Genomic DNA, 18,340 nt, shown 5'->3' on the forward strand with positions numbered 1-18,340 from the left:
GAAAAGGTAGACGACTTGCATCAGCACAGCCAGACAGCTGTTCCCAGCGAGCAGCCTTCTCTGCCGTCCCACCATGCCTTCCAACCAATACCACGGTTTCTCAAGCGGCCGCAACCTTTGCTTGGGTGACCCAGTGCTCTTCTGGAGTAATGAACTCCAAAAAGGGATTGCTCATCAGGGAATCAGAAATAAGCGGATTTGTGGGGCCAGCACAACTGTTCTTGAGTCCCGTCCTTTTTCCAGTGAGTATCAAGGTAACAAGTTTCTTGCTTCAAAGTTGCAAAAAGTAAATCGCTTTTTTTTATTTGCTTGCAGACAAGATACATTTTTCAAGGCTGGGGAGGGGGGAATGGATTTCTGTATCAGAGAGAGAGGGAAAATCTGAAGAGAGATCTGAACACACATTGCCTCAAGATAGAAAAAGTTACAGCCCGGGCAAGCTTTAAGGGAATGAGCTGCTGAACTCCTCGGCAAGTCTGTCCTTCAGTCAATGAAAAAGACATAGGGTTTGAGGTTCCTTCCGAAACGGGGCAGGCTAATTTAGCCCCTCCCACGATCCCGAGGGTCTGTTATATCTCTGTTCCTTGAGTACCTCTTTCACTGAGACCGACCACAGCAAGCAGAGGCTGAAAAATAGAGCAAAGAGGAAGAAAACAAAAGCTGCCAGTTATGGAAGATAGAAGGGGTAAGAGCAAAATTGATTTGATCTGAATCCTTAAGACCAGGAAAAAATAAAAATAAAAAACAAAAAAAGGAAACCAAAAGCCCAGACCAAAAGCAAGTACTTGAAAGAGCAAGAGGCAAAAAGCCCTATATACACTTTCCCACCCTCTCCTTCCGAGAGGAGGCAGAGAGAAAAAACTTTGGGGAATATTTTACAAAGCCAAGCTCCAGGGTTACAGTCAAGGGTGACTCCTGAGCAAGCTGGAGCGGCTCATGAATATTTATGAGCAATTGGTATTCAGATCTGGTTTTTTAGAGGCAAAAGACTTCTTCCGTCCCCTCACAGTTTAGGAGGCAGCTGCCTCTTTTGCAGTCCGGAGTCGTCTTGCTTCGGGTCAGTACCTCACTGCGGCGTTTGCTGGAAGATGCTGGGCTGCCTGTGTAGATTTGCTTTGTTCTCGAATTTCCTGTGTGCTTTCCTGTTGTGAAATTAGCAAAGGCTTCTCTGCTTGGAATTAGAGAAGTTAATGTGGCAAGAGGCTGTCTCAACAGGACCCCAGAGTATGTCTTGCAAAACGCTAAACCTTTCTTGGGAGGTGTGGGGGAGTGTGCATGAGTATGCGGAGTGAGGGGAGGGAAGTCTCCAAGAACAGTTTTATCTTTAAAGAGTAAGGCTTATCTGACTGACTGACTTTAGATTCTGTCTGAAAACTAGGAGAGCAGCCTGGTTTGCACAGATGGTGTGCGGTCTCTGTCTTTTACCTCTTTTGGGCATTTTCTGCCAGGACAGAGAACACAGAGAGCCAGCTGCTTGCCAGCCCATGGGAGCCAGGAAGAATGTCTGCAGCGGCGTGCTTGTGTAGGATTGCAAACCTTCATTATCTCCGGTTTCTAGTATCCCCACGTGTTTTTATCACATCGAATGTGGAGGGATGGGATGAGTAGCCAATAGAGTTCTTAATAATGATAAAAATGATAGCTGTTAACATCGTCTTTCCTCTGTGCTGGGAGCCGTCCTAAGCCACTCCCTGCGACTTATAAAGTGAGTGTTGTCATCATCCCCATTTCCCAGATGATGGCGCTGAGGTAGTGAGAGAGTAGCTTGCCTTGGCATCACACAGTAAGTGGTGAGTTTGGATGCAGGTGATGGACACAGGGTCCAAGGGGCTATTTCCCCATTCTGTTGCTCCAATTCAAAGTCTCCTGCTACTGCCCTGACAGTGTCGATTCGATTTGCAAATCTTTAAAGCTACTGGGGAAATGATATTGATGACATCTCAAGTCTGGGAAGCAATCTGTGCTTTGCTATCAAGTTTACATGCATTTTTTTCCCATTTGGTGCCTGTGGCCATTCTTTATGGTAGAGTCCAGGCATTTTTATTATTGCCTTTTATGAAAGGGCAATTACTGCCTTTTATGACTGAAGCCAAGAAGGGTTGGATGACAGGAGTCACACAGCTAGTTTTCAGAAGTCCACAGCAGACTGTCCCCTGCCTCTGGTTTCCCTTCTAACCTGCAGATGGAGCTGAGTCATCTTGGAACTTCTGTCCCCACCCCCAGACACTTTTAGTTCCTCAAGGCACTTGGGGAGCGTCTTTCCTGTTCTAGGTCGTTGCAAGACACCTGTCTCTGCCTTTAAGGCTGATTTAGCTCTCTCTTTCCCGTTTAGTCTGGAACCAAGCTGCTCCAGCTTGGTTTGAATCTAGCTCCACTGTTTACTTTAAGCCTCAGTCTCCTCATCTTTAAAATGGGGAGAATAATGTTATCTACCTCACAGGGTGTTGTGAGGACTAATGAGGGTTCTCAAGCAGGGTTCTCAGAACAGGGCCAGATGTATATAGTATGTGCTAAGTAAATGTTAGCTGTTGTGCTCACTCCTTGGTTTATCTTGGTTGTTCGTCCCTCCTCTAAGCCTCTTCCAACCCTTTGAGCCTTGATTAGCCATCTGTTGGATGTTTCTCCTGCCTCCGTACTCACACCTACGCTGGTCCTCCTTGTACTTGTCCATATTCCTGCTTTCTGCATCACTTCCCAACCTTCCCCGACTGCAATTTCTTTATTCACCTTTGGATCTGTAGGGTCAGGCACAGTGTTTAGCACATAATGGGTGCTCAGTAAATAGTAAACAAAGTGACATTATTTTAGTTGATATTCATCCGAGTGTCAGTAGGCTGGTTTTCAAGGGGACCTCTGAGTTTGCAGTAGAATCCTACTGGTACAAACAGCTCTTTTGTGCAATATGTAAAGACACCCCTCTAAGTGAACACACTGAGAATCAAAACACATCTCTTCTAGGTGGGTGATCCTCAGAGCTGATGTGACCCTGTGCTAGCTAGGGCACCCAGTTTAGCCAGTCCAGCTCTGGCTGAACTTCAGCCCCCAGCTCCCCTTCCAGCCCAGGACCAAACTGGAGATTTCAGATGCCTCGTAGCACTACCTCATATCGCTGAACAAAACATCTGGTTGCAGAAATAGTGTTCTTCCAGCCCCATTTACAGCAGCCAAAGTCTGAGACAATGTGCTCTGGAAATGGAAGACAAACAAGTATCGCAGAGCTTGGTCCTGGATAAAATCATAAAGTACATTAAACTTGTTTCCAGCACCCTCCCTTTCTTCTTCCTGGCATACCTTCAAACTCATTTGACAAATATTATTGTATCTTCCATTTGTAAGTCCCTGTGGCAGATGTGGGGTGTAAACAATTTGCTCACAGTCTAGCAAGGAAGGCAGACATACACACAACCAACTCTAACTGAAGCCAGACTCTGCGAAGTGCTAATAATCATAGCTAACATTTTTTATTATAATTTATTATGTGCCAGGCACTGTCATTTTTATATGCATTGTCTCATGTAATCTTCACAAAAACTTCCTATGATACAGGTTTCTCCATCTGACAGCTGTGGAGGGAAGTTACCTGGCCAAGGTCACCCAGCTAGTAATATTCATAGGCAAAGGGGGGAATTTAGACCCTTGGAGTCCAGTGGCAAAGCCTGGATTCCTAATAGATTAAGTTCTCCTACTTTCCTAAGAGCCATATTAAAAGTTTCAGGAAAATCTCCTGAGAACCAGAATAGGGAGTGATGATTTTGGGGTAAACTTCTCAAAGGACGGGACACTTCAGTGGGACCTAGAAAGATGAGTAGAGTCTGGAGCCCACAGTAAGCATCTTCCAAGTCCCTCAGTGCTTAAAGACCAGTTTTCTCTCTTACCTAAACTACAGGCTAGATTTAAGAGTAAAAAGCTCTTTTCCACATTTCTAAGTTTCAAGTAGGGAACCTATTTACATGTTCATCCTGGAAATTTGAAGGCAGAAATCCAAAGTTTGTCTTGCATGATCATTGGGCCCATTTGATAAACAGTTTTTACAAATGGCAGTGACTAGTCTTGCTTATACTTGGCCAAACCACATTTTAAGTGTATTTTCTCCCTTGTGTGGTCTTTTGCTTGCTTCTGATTCCATAATCAGTGGTATGCCCAAGAGAATTAATGTTTAATCCCACCTGCCTGTGCAGAGTGAAGGTGAAGACTGGGGCACATCCCCTCGTCTGTTTCCTGTGAGCTCCATTCCCTGAAAAAGTTTGGAGGGAGACCAAAATTGAGGGCAGCCCTTGCAGTAAAGAAACCTCAAACCTCTGCATGGTTTGATGAAAGCGCAAATTGGCTGAGATACTAGCTTTGTCTTGGTGAGTGTGTGTGTGTGTGCTGAGACAGTGTTTCTTATACATCAATGAGCAGAGCATGTACATCACTGTGGACCTTGTTAAAGCACAGTTTCTGGTCCAGCATCTCTAGAGTGCTGGCCTGGGATTCTGCATGTCTGACAAGCTCCCAGGTGGTGGTAAAGCTGCCCCTACTTAGGCCCATTTCAACTACCATGTCATAAGGTCATTGCATGTCTTAGTCTCAGGACTTATTTTGGTACCGAACAACCAAGCCCTCCCTCCCCAGACCTCCACCCACTGAAGCTACCACTTTGAGTTACTGATCAGCTATGTCATTGCAGGATGATAGGAAACCTAATTCTTTCTTTCATCTGTTCTTTCAGTAAGTGTATATCCCAGAATTTTGCCACACAAGAAACAAATCTGAATCTGAATCACATACAATCTGTTATTACACAAAAAAGGCCCTGTGTTGGATTTCCTGAATATCTCCCACCTTTCCTCTGTGTCTCCAAGATTCCTTAAGCTGCTTTCATTCTCTGCCTCCAACCTGGGAAGTACTGGCTGCCCGAGTACTTTGCTGGGTGTCTGGAGTGCCAGAGAGCTGGGGCTAGCAAGGATCCAGAACTCTGAGACCGGGAGCAGCATGGCAGGGACACTGTCTGCACCGCAGAAGTGAGGTGAGAAGGACCCCAGACGCAAAGGAGGAAAGTGAGTGCAGGGAGGACGGATGGAATTTCTTTAGGTTTGGAAACTTGAAGGGATTATAAGGAAAAGAGAAGTTGTGGGAGTAGAGAAGGCAGGAAAGAGTTTGCCTAACATACTTCCATCCCACAGTTTTTGTGCTGGAATTTCAAAATGAATTTAGAGACCCAGGAACATGCCCTTCATAAAGAAGTATTTCCTTCTAATCCACAGAAAGGATGTGGACAATTCCTTTATATCCGTGAGGATGTAAGAAATATGGCACATACTTGCTTTAAAAAAAACAAACACATGAAATATGAATTAGAGAAGAAAAGAAAAACAATCACTCGTGACAGTATTTTGGTGTATTTCCTTGCAGTTCCTTTTTCTAGCCTGGGTTCTCTCTCTTTTAGCACTTACTAGACTAGGACTTTGCAAAATTAAGAGATGGCACTCTGATTGTGAGCTTGTGTATACAATTTTAAAGCCAGACTTCTAGTGCAGTAATAAAGGACAGGTATTTTCTGCCTCATAGCATAGTCTTTGTTAGCATAATTTTTATAGTCACATAGTTTAACAATTGGAGAAGGAAATGGCAACCCACTCCAGTGTTCTTGGCTGGAGAATCCCAGGGACGGGGGAGCCTGGTGGGCTGCCGTCTATGGGGTCGCACAGAGTCGGATACGACTGAAGTGACTTAGCAGCAGCAGCAGCAGCAGCAGTTTAACAATGTGTGTGAAGTTTTTCCGTGTGTGGGGTTGCATGCTGAGGATAGATTCCCAGAAGCAGAATGACTGGATTAAAATTTGTAAAATTTTTTCAAGTTCTTGATTACTGTCAGCAAGTTGCTTTACCAAAGTGGGACCCTTCGTGCTTCCACAACAGTTCCTGTTTTGCTACATCCCTGAGAGATTAGGTTTTGTTTTTTTAATAGTCTTACCCACTTTTATGTTGTTTTAGTTTGTATTTGTTTAATTGCCAGTGAATTTGACATTTTACACGTAGTGTTCTCCTTTTGTATGCTCTCTCATTGCCTGTTTCTTACTCACTGGATTTTATGTTTGAAATTAATGTATGTGAGCTCTTGATATAATAAATATATTCAAGTTTTTATGCTATATTTGTAACAGTTTTTCTGAAATCTTAATGTTTTTATACAGAGATTTACAACTATGAATAGATCCAATGCATTTCTAATCTGTGGTGTTATATTTCCAAAAAAGTTTGATATTGCATTTATTGTCTCTTAACCCAGAATAATTTTTCTAAAGTGCCAAGTAATTGTCATTTTTATTTAATTCATTACTTTTAATTAATTTTTCATTTTATTTCACAATGATTAGAGAAATGGCTTTAATATTTCTGAGGTTTCTTTGAACCAAAGCATGTAGTGAATTTTTACAAATTTGTGAATGCTTGTGAATAAGATATATTCTGTTTATAATATATGAAATTGGATATTTGTAAATCTATCCAGTCATTTCAATTATATGGTAATCCCTCCTCAACCATAATTTTCTCCTATGTGAAATTATAGTGTATGTGCATTAACTTTTATATGCTTTTATTGTTACCTACACATTTTCATTCCAGGAGAAAGAATCCAGGGAATCACTTTTTATTATGGCTTATTAGAAAAGGATGGGGAGTGGTGATGGAGACTTAGGACTATAAAAAGAAGTAAAGTAGATGCAGAGAAGGAGTAGTTCAATAAAGTTTTGAGAATGATGAAAGAAGAGGAGACAAAGTTCTCAGCATCTTAGGCAGAAGAACTTTATATGGCTACATAACCTTAGGAAGTATTGAAGTGTGGTGTGAATGCAAATTGCCAGATCTTTCCCTTCCAAATAATAATTGCAGGCCCCAGGTGGCTAGAGCCAAGAGGTGGATCTGGTTGGCAAGATTTAGGAGGTGAGGGTCAGAATTTCTGAACTATAAAATTGAAACAGGATTGCTCAAGTGGATAAAGACTCAGACATACATGCACAAAAGACATCTGAAGCCAGGTGTCATCAGCAAAATAATCTTTTAGGCATTGCTCTGAAAAGGCAGGATACAGAGGACTTTAAAAGCGTCCAGTGGACAAGGATTGGTAAATGGAAAGTAATCGTGCAGTGGGCTTGCCTGGTGGCTCAGCTGATAAAGGATCCGCCTGCAATGCAGGAGACCCAGGTTTGATTCCTGGGTCAGGAAGATTCTCTGGGGATGGGATAGGCCACCCTCTCCAGTATTCTTGAGCTTCCCTGGTGGCTCAGATGATAAAGAATCTACCTGAAAGGCAGGAGACCTGGGTCCAATCCCTGGGTTGGGAAGATTCCCTGGAGAAGGGAAAGGCTACCCACTCCAATATTCTTGCCTAGGGAATCTCCATGGACTGAGGTGCCTGGTGGGCTGCAGTCTACAGGGTCACAAAGAGTCGAACATGACTGAGAGACTAAGCACAGTGTACAGTACTTATACTTTCTAATGTAAGCTGTGTCAAATGTTCTTGATACCATCTTTTGCTTAATGTCTTCTTTTTTTTTTTGCAAATAATCATAAGGGCTTTTTCATAGATTTATTTTCTTTTTCTTCTTTTTTGGTTGATATAGTAATGGTGGTAGGCTGCAAAGATTGCAGCGCTGAATCCCTGGAATTTATCAATGTTTCCTTATATGGAAAAAGAGTCTTTGCAGATGTCATTAAATTAAGGAATTTAAACCAGGGAGATTATCCTAGATAATCACAGATGGTCTAATAAGAGAGAGGAAGAAGGAGACCTGACACAGGAGAAGGCAGTGCAATCACTGTAGCAACATGTTCTGCTACTGGCTTTGGATAGGGAGAGAGGTCCACAGCCAAAGAATGGGGAATGCACAGAATGCCATCAAGCAGATGGAAAAGGAAAGGCAGCCCTGCCCACACTTTATTTTAGTTCTGTGAAGCCAATTTCAGACTCGGTAACTTCAGAATTATAAGAGTAAATGTGTGTTGTTTTAAGCCGTTGAGTTTATGGTAATTTGTTATGGCAGCCATTAGGAGACTAATACAGTAAGTATTTGATACCTGGATGTGGTGATGGCTTAGTTCATTAACCCACAGGTTTATAGAGTGTATTGAGCCACATGCTGTTCCAATCAACAGCCACGTGCTGTTCCAGTCAACTTGCAGTTCTCAAACAACTATTTGAAGTCAGTGCTGTCCTGCTCTTACAAAATGGGAGACCAAGGAATAAGTAGTTAATTGACCTTCCTAAAGTCTCTCAGTTGGTAAGTGCTGAGGTTGAGATTTGAACCCATAGTCGTAGATCTTATTATTTTGAAATATAGTTCACATACCATGTAATTAACACATTTAAAGCCTATGATTTTTTTTTTTTTTTGCTGTCTCGCATATAGGATTATCGTTACTATCTTTCTAAATTACATATATATGTGTTAGTATACTGTATTGATGTTTTTCTTTCTGGCTTACTTCATTCTGTATAATAGGCTCCAGTTTCATCCACCTCATTAGAACTGATTCAAATGTGTTCTTTTTAATGGCTGAGTAATACTCCATTGTGTATATGTACCACTGCTTTCTTATCCATTTGTCTGCTGATGGACGTCTAGATTGCTTCCATGTCCTGGCTGTTATAAATAGTGCTGCGATGAACATTGGGTTACATGTGTCTCTTCCAAATCCAGAACCCCCCAGCTATCCCTTCTTTCCACAGCTCACTTATCTGAACGTTTCAGCTCTCCCTGGAAGACCTTGCATGTGTTGGTCTCCAGAGCCCCCACACTGGGGTTTCTAATGAGGAGCTGGCCTGAAGCATGCTCACTCCTTGGAGTTTTTTTTTTTTTTCCTTGGAGTTTTAAAATACCTGTATATAAGCTTGCTTAAACAATTATGGAAGTGATACTTGCTTTTTTAAAAAAAATGATTCATTGTAAATGAACACATTTACAGAATTGTACAGATATCACTATGATCAATTTTAGAACATTTTATAACCACAAAAGGAAACCTGGTACCCATTAGGGTGAATTTAACTTCCATGTAGTTCTTTTCTCACTTTCTCTATTTTTGACTTCTTAATTTTAGTTCCTTTCATAATGATCTGGTACCTACGAAAGTAATTTTTTAGAAGGGCATCAGTGTGGTAAGAGAGTGACAGCTTGTCTAAGTATAGATACCTTATCCCTTTCAAGTAATTGGAGGTATTCCTCTATTGTTTTGAGGAGTTTGATTCTGTAAAGAAGTTTGAGGACACTGTTTTTCAGCTTGAATATTTTTCTATTCTCTATTCCTGACTTAATTTTCACAGTAAGACAACTGAGTATAGACTTTCTGTTATAGATTTTGCTTAGAAAATGGTAAACCCTCTTGATTTCCAAATTCAGAACTTCTTTAGGGCAAGAAAGATTTCTCTGGTCATAACTTGAATCAGTGCTTGTATTTTGTTCATTTGCTTTTCTTCTTCAGTGACTTATTATTTGGATCTCTTATCTCTGAACTTACTCCATCTTTCTTCTCTTTCTTTCTTTCTTCCTTTCTTTCCTTTATTTTTCTTTGTATTTTGACAATATTTCCCTAAGATTATTCTCTATATCACTGATTCAATTTTCCTTAATTATCTCTAGTATGAACTTCCATTCAACTGCAATATTTTAGATTTCCATGAAATCTTCTATCTCAGAGTGTTCTCTTCTCAGAGCAACATCCTCTTATATCCAACCAAAAAATAAATAAATATTTTCCTCTCTTTCCTGCATCATATCTATTTTTGGAAGCAGGCTTTCCTGCTACCATTTTTTCTACCTTATTGCAAAATTTATTTAATCTAAGGCCTTACCCTTGAAAGAAAATAGATATTTTTTGTATGTGTGCACAGATGAATGTGTTTGTTGTAACTACAAATTGGCCCTTGCCATCTACCTCTACAAGCCTAAAACCATGTGCTGCTGCAGCTGCTGGCTTTTAACATCCCCTGAAGGGAGTTCAGAGAGGAGAGCAGAAATGAGGCTCTGGAAAAACTGGCAGAACAGGTCTTCAGATAGATACTTTCAGAAGCTGATTTTATGAGCCCAGTTCTTTTATCTCATCTAGAAAAGCACTAAATTTCTTCTTGGGGACTTCTGCTTCTTTTGATTAGCAGAAACCTCTGCAAAAATATGTGCTTAAGTGCATGTACTCCCCCTTCGCCAAAATCACATATATGCTGACCTTCCACCTAACTCTTTGGAGCAGTTTCCCAGGGCTGTCTGACATGCTATTTCCGCATCTATATTCCTCTTTTGGCTCCAAATAAAACTTAACTTGCAACTCCCACGTTGTGCATTTTTCTTAAGTCAACAGTGTTTTTCATCTTATTCTAAAAGGAGTTTAAGGAAGCATTAGGGGAGATTCACCCTGGTTCAGTGTTAGAGATGAGGAATGAGTGGTCTCCCCCTTGATTCCCTTAGATCCATTTGGATCCTGGAATAATACAGTCACCAAATTCTAACCCCCCTTCTGTGAGTGGGAAGATGTCTCAGTCCTCAACCCATAAGATCTTACTAGGATCCAGGAAAGAACAGTTCTGTTGCCATAGAGTCACATTTCAGAGGATAGCGAGACTAGTGGTGTCAGGATTCTGTCAATATTTTTGTCCAGAGGCATGAAGCCATTCAGGAAGAACCCTTCTCTGGGCCCATTTTCTTGCTTTTCCCCTTTTCTGCTGAGAACAAACCTCCATTAAACTGCAGAGTGAGCTCCTGTCCTACTGCTTAGTATCCTGGCCAAGTAATGCCGATTTTGGAGAACAGTTCTAAGTCTCTGTATACTCATGGTAGACCTAAGATTACCAGTTCACAGAGGCAAAAAACCCCACACAAACAAGCAAAACAAAGCAAGACGAAACAACAAACCCGGGGGCTTCCCAAAGAGTTCCCTCTCCCCTCCCATCATGTCCCGCTTCTCTTCTCCCATAGTGCACTTTAAAAAACAATTATTTATTTATTTTTGGCTGCACTGAGTCTTCATTGCTGCAAAAGGGCTTTCTCTAGTTGCGCAAGTGGGCCTCTCATTGAGACCAGGTCTAGGGTGCACGGGCTTCAGTAGTCGTGGCTCACAGGCTCTAGGGTGTGGGCTCAGTAGTTGTGGTACATGGGCTTAGTTGCCCGGCAGCATGTGGAATCTTCCCAGACCAGAGATGGAACCTCTGTTCCTTGCATTGCAAGGCAGATTTTTAATCACTGCACCACCAGGGAAGCACCTATAGTGTGCTTTGGTTGGCTCCAAGTTAATGAGTATCGTGAGGGCCATGTGAGACGTCTGCTTATTTGCCCTGGTCACGCGGTCTTGTCTCAGAAGAGGTGATGTTTGCCATTAATATCATTTCCTAATACTAATGCACTGACATTTTTTGAGGGAAAAAAATAATTTTTTTAGGATACAGATTTTCACAAGAATGTGAGAGCATATATCAAAGTATTTTCAGTTATGCAATCGTCATACTTAGTGGTCATAAGACTTGGCTTTGTGAGATACTCTGGCAGGAATGAACCAAGAAGTTGGTGAGTAATTGGAAGATACTTGTATTGGGCTTTGGCAATAGTCCATTTGGTGAGAGATGATGGGGACCTGCCCTAAGGCATTGATGGTGGGGAGGGGAGAGAGTTGGGTTTCTCTGGCTCAGCAGTAAAGAATCCACCTGCAATGCAGAAACTGCAGGAGATTTGGGTTTGATCCCTGGGTTGGGAAGATCCCCTGGTGAAGGGCATGGCAACCCGCCCCAGTATTCTTGCCTGGAGAGTCCCATGGACAGAGGATTTTGGCAGGTTACAATCCATGGGGTCGCAAAGAGTCAGATATGACTGAAGCAACTTAGCACGCATGCACACAGGGGAGGGGGATGGGTGGGAGGGGCTGGATTTAAGCAATATGTATAAGGTAGAGTCTGAGGTAGAGGGTGGGTGGTTTTTTGGGAGAGAAGAAGATGGAGATGTTAAGATTTATTCTCAAGTTTAGCGGTGGATAATTGGGTTAATACATATTTATGGATAAGACTAGGAATGGGGGAGGGAGAGTGGGTTTGGCAGGGGCAGAGAGAGATAATAAGTTCATCCTGGCACATGCTAAATATGAGATGTTTATAAGACATCAAGGCAGAGCTATTTTGTTGGTTGCTGGAAATTTGAGTCTAAAGCTTGGAGAGGTTTGAGCAAAATCAAGAGATAATGGGAGCTGGAGTTGGAGCACAGAGTCAGTGGTTGAAAATATGAGCTTTTAAAGTATGAGTCACTCTGGAAACTATAGGGAATGGAAACAGAGAGGCTGAAGAACGGAACCCAAGGAAACACCAACAATAAAGGGATGGAAAGAGAAAGGACTTAAGAAGAGAGATTCAGAAAGAAAGCCTAGAAAGGTAAGAGAAAGCCAAGGAGAGTCTGAACCTGGTAGCCAAGAAAGAGAGTGTCGTGAGACCAAAGCTTCTAGAAGAAGTGCCAAAGCTTCTGATTAGGCAAGAAGGAGAATGAGAGAAAGTATCGTATTTTCTCTTTTTCTAATACACTTCCCACCTCTACCCCTGCCCCATAGTGTAATGTTTTGGGGAGTTGGGGGGCACTCTATAGTATTTCCTACCCACAGATCCTTAATCCTTCCAGCAAAACCCTTCAAACTCTAATGTTACGTTTTACAGTGGAAGAGATGTGATCAGGTTTGGGAATTTGGAGCTTATGAATATTCTTGGTGGAAACTGAGTTAGTAGAATATTAAGAGGTTAAATAGGAGATATTAAGAAAGTAGGAACATTGAGCTTATTACATGACTCAGGAAGTGAGGTGGTGGAGGGAAAGAGAGCTGACTTGAGGGATGAGTTAGGTCAAAGGAAGAATGTTGCAGACTAGAGTGGACTTGATTATGTTTAAAGGATAAGAGCCAACAGCGGGGGATTCCCTAGCAGTCCAGTGGTTTAGGATCCTGTGCTTTCACTGCTGAGCCAACCGAAGGAAGATGGACTCATTCGTTCAAATTAGCAAAGAGTATATATCAAGCACTATTTTAGGCACTGAGGATACAGTGGATAGCAAAACAAAATCCTTAACCTCACAGGGTTTATGTTCTGGGTAGCATACAGATAATAAGCAAAGGAAAAAAGTAAGATGTATTTTAGTGATGATAAGTAATCTAATTAAAGCAGGGAAGAGGACTGAGAAGTCTAGGAAGGTTATAATTTTAGATGAGGATTTTAGATAAGGATCTCTTTGAGTAGATCCTGATTTGGTACTTTTTGTGTTCCCTGGACCTGGAGGTTTGTTTCCTTTCCCACGTTAGAGAAGTTTTTAGCTACTGTATCTTCAGATATGTTCTCTGCCCCTTTCCCTCTCTCTTCTCCTTCTGGGACCCCTATAATGCAAATGTTAGAATGCTTGATATAGTCTTGATGCTGCTGCTGCTGCTGCTTAGAGAGAAGTCTCTTATTTAAACTTTCCTCATTTTTTAAATTCTTGTTTTGTTCAGCTTCAGTGATTTCCTCCATCCTTCTCGTTAACTGATCCATTCCTCTATATCACTTAGTCTATTGTTGATTTCTTCTAGTGTATTTTAAAATATTTATTTGGCTGCCTTGGGTCTTAGTTGTGGCATATGGGCTCTCTGTTATGTCAATGCACTCTAGTTGTGGTGTGCGGGTTTACTTGCTCTGTGGCATGTGGGATCTTTAGTTCCGTGACTAGGTGTCAAACTCACATCCCCTGCGTTGCAAGGCAAATTCTTAACCACTGGACCACCAGCACAATCCCTCCTCCTGTATTTTTCATTTCAGTTATTGTACTCTTCACCTCTGTTTCTTATTTGTGTTTTCTCTTTGTTAAAACCTTCTAGCTTCTCACTCTGTCATCCATTATTCTGAGTTCTTTGATCTTTGCAATCATTACCTTGACTTCTTTACTGAATGGATTGCCCATCTTCAACTTCACTTAGTTTTTCTTCTGGGATTTTATCTTGTTTCTTCCCTTGGAACATGTTCCTCCATCACCTCTTTTGCCTAACTTGCTGTTTTTATTTCTATGTATCCGGTAGGTTGGTTATATTTCCCGACTTTAGAGAAGTGGCCTTTTGTAGGAGACGTCCTATGAGTCCCAGCAGTGCGCTCCCCTCTGGTCACCAGATCTATATGCTCTAGGTGTGCCCCTGGGTGGGCTCTACCTTCTTTTGTTTGTGGCAGGCTGACTGCTGTGGATGGTCTGGTAGATATGGCTGGCTCCCAGTCTGGTTGGTTACCAGGTCCCGCTTTGTGTGGAGGCTGCTAGATGCTGATTGGTGGGGCTGGGTCATGAAGCAGCTGATTGCAGAACCCCAGGAGTCTCCAGGCTAGTGCTGGCTCAGTGGTGGGCAGAGCCAGGTTCTAGAGTAGTGATTGTGGGGTCAGGGTTCCCTGATCTAGAGTTGGCCTGCTGGCAGGTGGAGCTTGTTCCTGACATGGCTGGCTGTGGGTTCTGGGGTGTCCAAAAGCTGGTGCTGGCCTGCTGGTGAGTGGGGCCAGAAACTGGGGCAGCTAGTTGAATAGCCAAGGTATCTCAGAGCCATCATTGTTCTGTTGGTGGGGGAGTGGTCAGGGCCTAAGGGGTCTCAGGGCTAGTATTGACTTGATAGTGGGTGGGGCTAGAGCCCAGGGGATCCAGGAGATCCTGGATCCACTAGTGTGTGGACCTAGATTTCAAAGTCTCTGGTTATAGGGTCCTGAGGGTGTCCAGAAGCTGGTGTCAGCCTGCAGGGGGTGGGACTGGATCTCAGGGTATCTCAGGTCTGGTGCTGGCCCACTGGTAGATAGGACCAGGTTCCAGTGTCTCTGACTGCAGAACCCAGGAGTCTGAGAGCAGGTGTTGGACTGCTTGTAGGTGGGGCCAGTTCTTGACACAGTTGGCTACAGGATCTGGGATGTACTGAAATTTGTATTGGCCTGCTGATAAGTAAGGCCCAGTCCCAATATGGCTGGCTGAGGGGCTCAACTTGCCCCAGAGCTGGTGTTGATCTGTCGGTGGGCAGATCTGGGGCCCACATTTGTTTCTCTAGTACCGTCTTCTCCTCTGAACTCCAGACTTGTATATTCATCTGCTTATTTCAAAATCTCCACATCAAAGAGGCGCTTCTTTTCTTTTCTTTTCTTTTTTACCCTGCAATGCGGCATGCAGGATCTTAGTTCTTTGACCAGGGATTGAACTTGTGCCCCCTGCAGTAGAAGTGCAGAGTCTTAACCACTGGACCATAGGGAAGTCTCCAAATAGGATTTCTTAGCAAAGGCATCTCAAACTGAAAACATCCAAAACTGAGATCCTGAGCTTCCCACTCAAACTTGTTTCTCCTACCGTCTTTCTCAGCTCAAGGCCACTCCATCCTAGTTTTTGGAAGGCCCAAAACCTTGGAATCAAATTTACTTCTCTCTTTGCTTTCTATCCATATCCAGTCAGGAAATACTGTTGGCTCTCCCTTCAAAATCCAATCACTTCTTGGAAGAGTTCTCAAGATGATGGAGTAGGATGCTCATATCCTCCCAAAGGCACACCAAAATTACAAGTATTTACAGAGCAACTATTGATGAGAAAGGCCAGAACCCTCCAGAAAAGATCTTCAACAGCTAAAGATATAAGGAAGGAACTACAGCAAGATGGGTTGGAAGGGCGGAGCCATAGTATTGTCAGGGCCCATGTCTCTAGGTTGGTGACCCCCAAATGAAAGAATAACCACAATTACAGAGGTTTTCCCCCAAATGCGAGGGATCTGAGCCCCACATGGGACACCCCAGCTGCAGATCCCGTTCTGGAAAAGTGAGCCCCCAGAGTATTTGGCTTTGAAAACCAGCAAGGCTTACTTTGGAGAGACCCAGACAGCTGCAGGAAATGGAGGCTACAATCTTAAAAGGCTCACATAAAATATCATGTGCTGTCAGACCCAGGGCAGAAGCAGTCATTTGAAGAAGCCTGGGTCAGATCCACCTCTTGATCTTGGAGACCTCTCAGAAAGGCAGGAGACAACTTAGATCTGACCCTGGGGCCATAAACACTGGTAGCAGGCATATTGGGGATCTCATTCTGTGAATGGACACTAATGCTGGCAAGTGCCATTTTGGAACCCTCTCTCTACCTTTTTAGGGTTTCCCTGCTGGCTCAGACGATAAAGAATCCACCTGCAATGCAGGGGACCTGGATTCGATCTCTGGGTCGGGACGATTCCCCTGGAGAAGGGAATACTCCAGTATTCTTGCCTGGGAAATCCCATGGACAGAGGGGCCTGGTGGGCTACAGTCCATGAGATCGCAAAGAGTCAGACACAACAGCAACTAACACTTTCTCTACCTTATTAGTCTTGGGACCTAGCCCCAGCCCTGCTTAATTCAGGGCTGTAAACATGAATACTGGAATGCCTTGGGCCAGACAACTAGCCAAGCAGGGACACAGCCCCACCCACAGCAGGCAGGCTGCTTTAAGATCCCCTAAGTCCAGACCCATCGCTGGACACAGCTTTGTGCAGAGGGGACCAGGACCTAGCCTCACAGACCAGTGTGTGGGCACCAGTCCCAGGACGACCACACCAGCCCCAGGAAAACCACAGCTCCGCATCTGCCACGGAAGGACCCAGCCCACCACAAACAGGTAGTCACCATCCCCAGTGTGTTAGGTGGTGTTGAAACTCAGTGAGACTGGATTTTAATGCAGTGAGATTGGACGAGACCACCATGGGAGTGCAGATAGAAAAGCGCTCCAAGGACGGAGCCTTGGAATGCTACAAATTTAATGACTGGGAACAAGAAGAGAAATCATCCAAGAAGATAGAGAAAGTGTGTCTATGTGTGTGTTTGTGTTGGGGTGGGGGGAGGGAATAAACTAGGAGAGTATGTTGTCCTGAGAGCCAAGTGTGTTAAGACGAGAAAGGGACTTTCCTGATGGTCCAGTGGTTGGTAATCTGCCTGCCAGTGCAGGGGACACAGTTTGATTCCTAGTCTAGGAAGATTCCATGTGCCGCAGAGCAACTAAGCCCATGTACCACAACTATGGAGCCTGCGCTCTGGAGCTGGCATGCGGCAGCTACTGAGTCGCCACAACTACCGAAGCCTGTGCACCCCAGGGCCTGTGCTCTGCAACAGCAGAAGCCTGTGTACTGCAACTAGAGAATAGCCCCCACTCACCACAGCTAGAGAAAGCCGATGAAGACCCAGCACAGCCAAAAATAAAATAAATAAAGAAATATTTTTTTTTTTAAGGAAGAGGAGGGAGTGGTTGGCTGGATCTAATGCTGCTCATGGGTCAAATAAAGTGAAACTGAGAAGTGACCATTGCATTCAACACAGTGGAGGTCCATGGTGAGCTCCGTAAGAGCCCGTTTGGTGGAGTGCTGGGAGCCAAATTCTCACTGGACTTGATCCTGTTGCTTCTCCTCTCCCCAGTGATATCTGGAGAACATGGTTGAGTGTGAGAGGGGCATGGTTCCTCAAAGGAAATTCAGAGTCCTGTTACCAGAAGAAGAGGAAACGGATTTTTGGCAGACAATACAGCAAATGTTCACTTTGGCTAGAAATAGCCAGTTTCTGTCCCGGGTATCCTATTTACAGCCTCTATCATCAGCTCTCTGTAAAGTTTTTTGAGAAAGGCAAATTTTATAGGAAGGCTTATAACTTGGTGCTGATAAACCATCCGTATGGCAGTCATTTTCTTTGAAAGGCGGAAGCCCTACAGGGCCAAGAAGTGTGTACTCTTTTACACATGTGTCTTTCTCAGTAAGCTCACTCCAGGATTCAGACTATGAAGACAGCCCAAACACCAGGCTCCTAGTCACTGTTGCACTTCCAGAACTGCCTTATGGTTTCATATGGTATATCTGTTTGCAAAATCCAATGATTTGGAGAATTATGCACCCTAAGACAAGATAAGGGCAGGATAGATGTGAAGAAAGTGTCAGTTGCTCAGTCCTGTCTGACTCTCTGCAACTCCATGGACTGTAGCCCACCAAACACCTCTGTCCATGGGATTTCCCGATGAGGTGCCATTCCCTTCTCCAGGGGGTCTTCTTGACCCAGGGATTGAACCCGGGTCTCCTGCAGGGATTGAACCCGGGTCTCCTCCTGTGTGAACCCGGGTCTCACACAGTTCAAGTGTGGTCTAGATATTTCTGCATTTGGCATTTTAAGAAGACTCAATGAATGTTCGTGCTGGAAGGCCCCTTGAGTATTCTCAGATCTCTTCATTAAAATATAATTAATTGTATTGCTGCCTTTTAAAATTACACAAATAATACACGTTTTTTTATGGAAAACCAATACAATATTGTAAAGTAAAAAAAAAAATAATTAAATATATAAAATTTTTACTTAAAAAAATAAA

The 18,340-nt window shown here is 43.3% G+C and overlaps 1 protein-coding gene across 4 annotated transcripts in view; it reads left to right on the top strand.

Annotated features, from left to right (window-relative positions):
- Positions 1–73: 73 nt before the first annotated feature.
- Positions 74–18,340, top strand: part of ENTPD1 (ectonucleoside triphosphate diphosphohydrolase 1) — a 104,562-nt gene continuing 86,295 nt past the window's right edge. The window contains exon 1 of one of the 4 annotated variants that reach the window (XM_061402919.1): positions 74–242. In XM_061402919.1, coding sequence (XP_061258903.1) covers positions 74–242 — 169 coding nt within the window. Of the gene's footprint in view, positions 243–594; positions 686–1,102; positions 1,225–18,340 lie in introns of those variants that run through there. The other 3 variants (XM_061402924.1, XM_061402922.1, XM_061402921.1) reach the window with 3 other exon arrangements.

The sequence above is a fragment of the Bos javanicus genome, chromosome 26 (assembly GCF_032452875.1).
Source record: "Bos javanicus breed banteng chromosome 26, ARS-OSU_banteng_1.0, whole genome shotgun sequence".
NCBI lineage: Eukaryota > Metazoa > Chordata > Mammalia > Artiodactyla > Bovidae > Bos > Bos javanicus.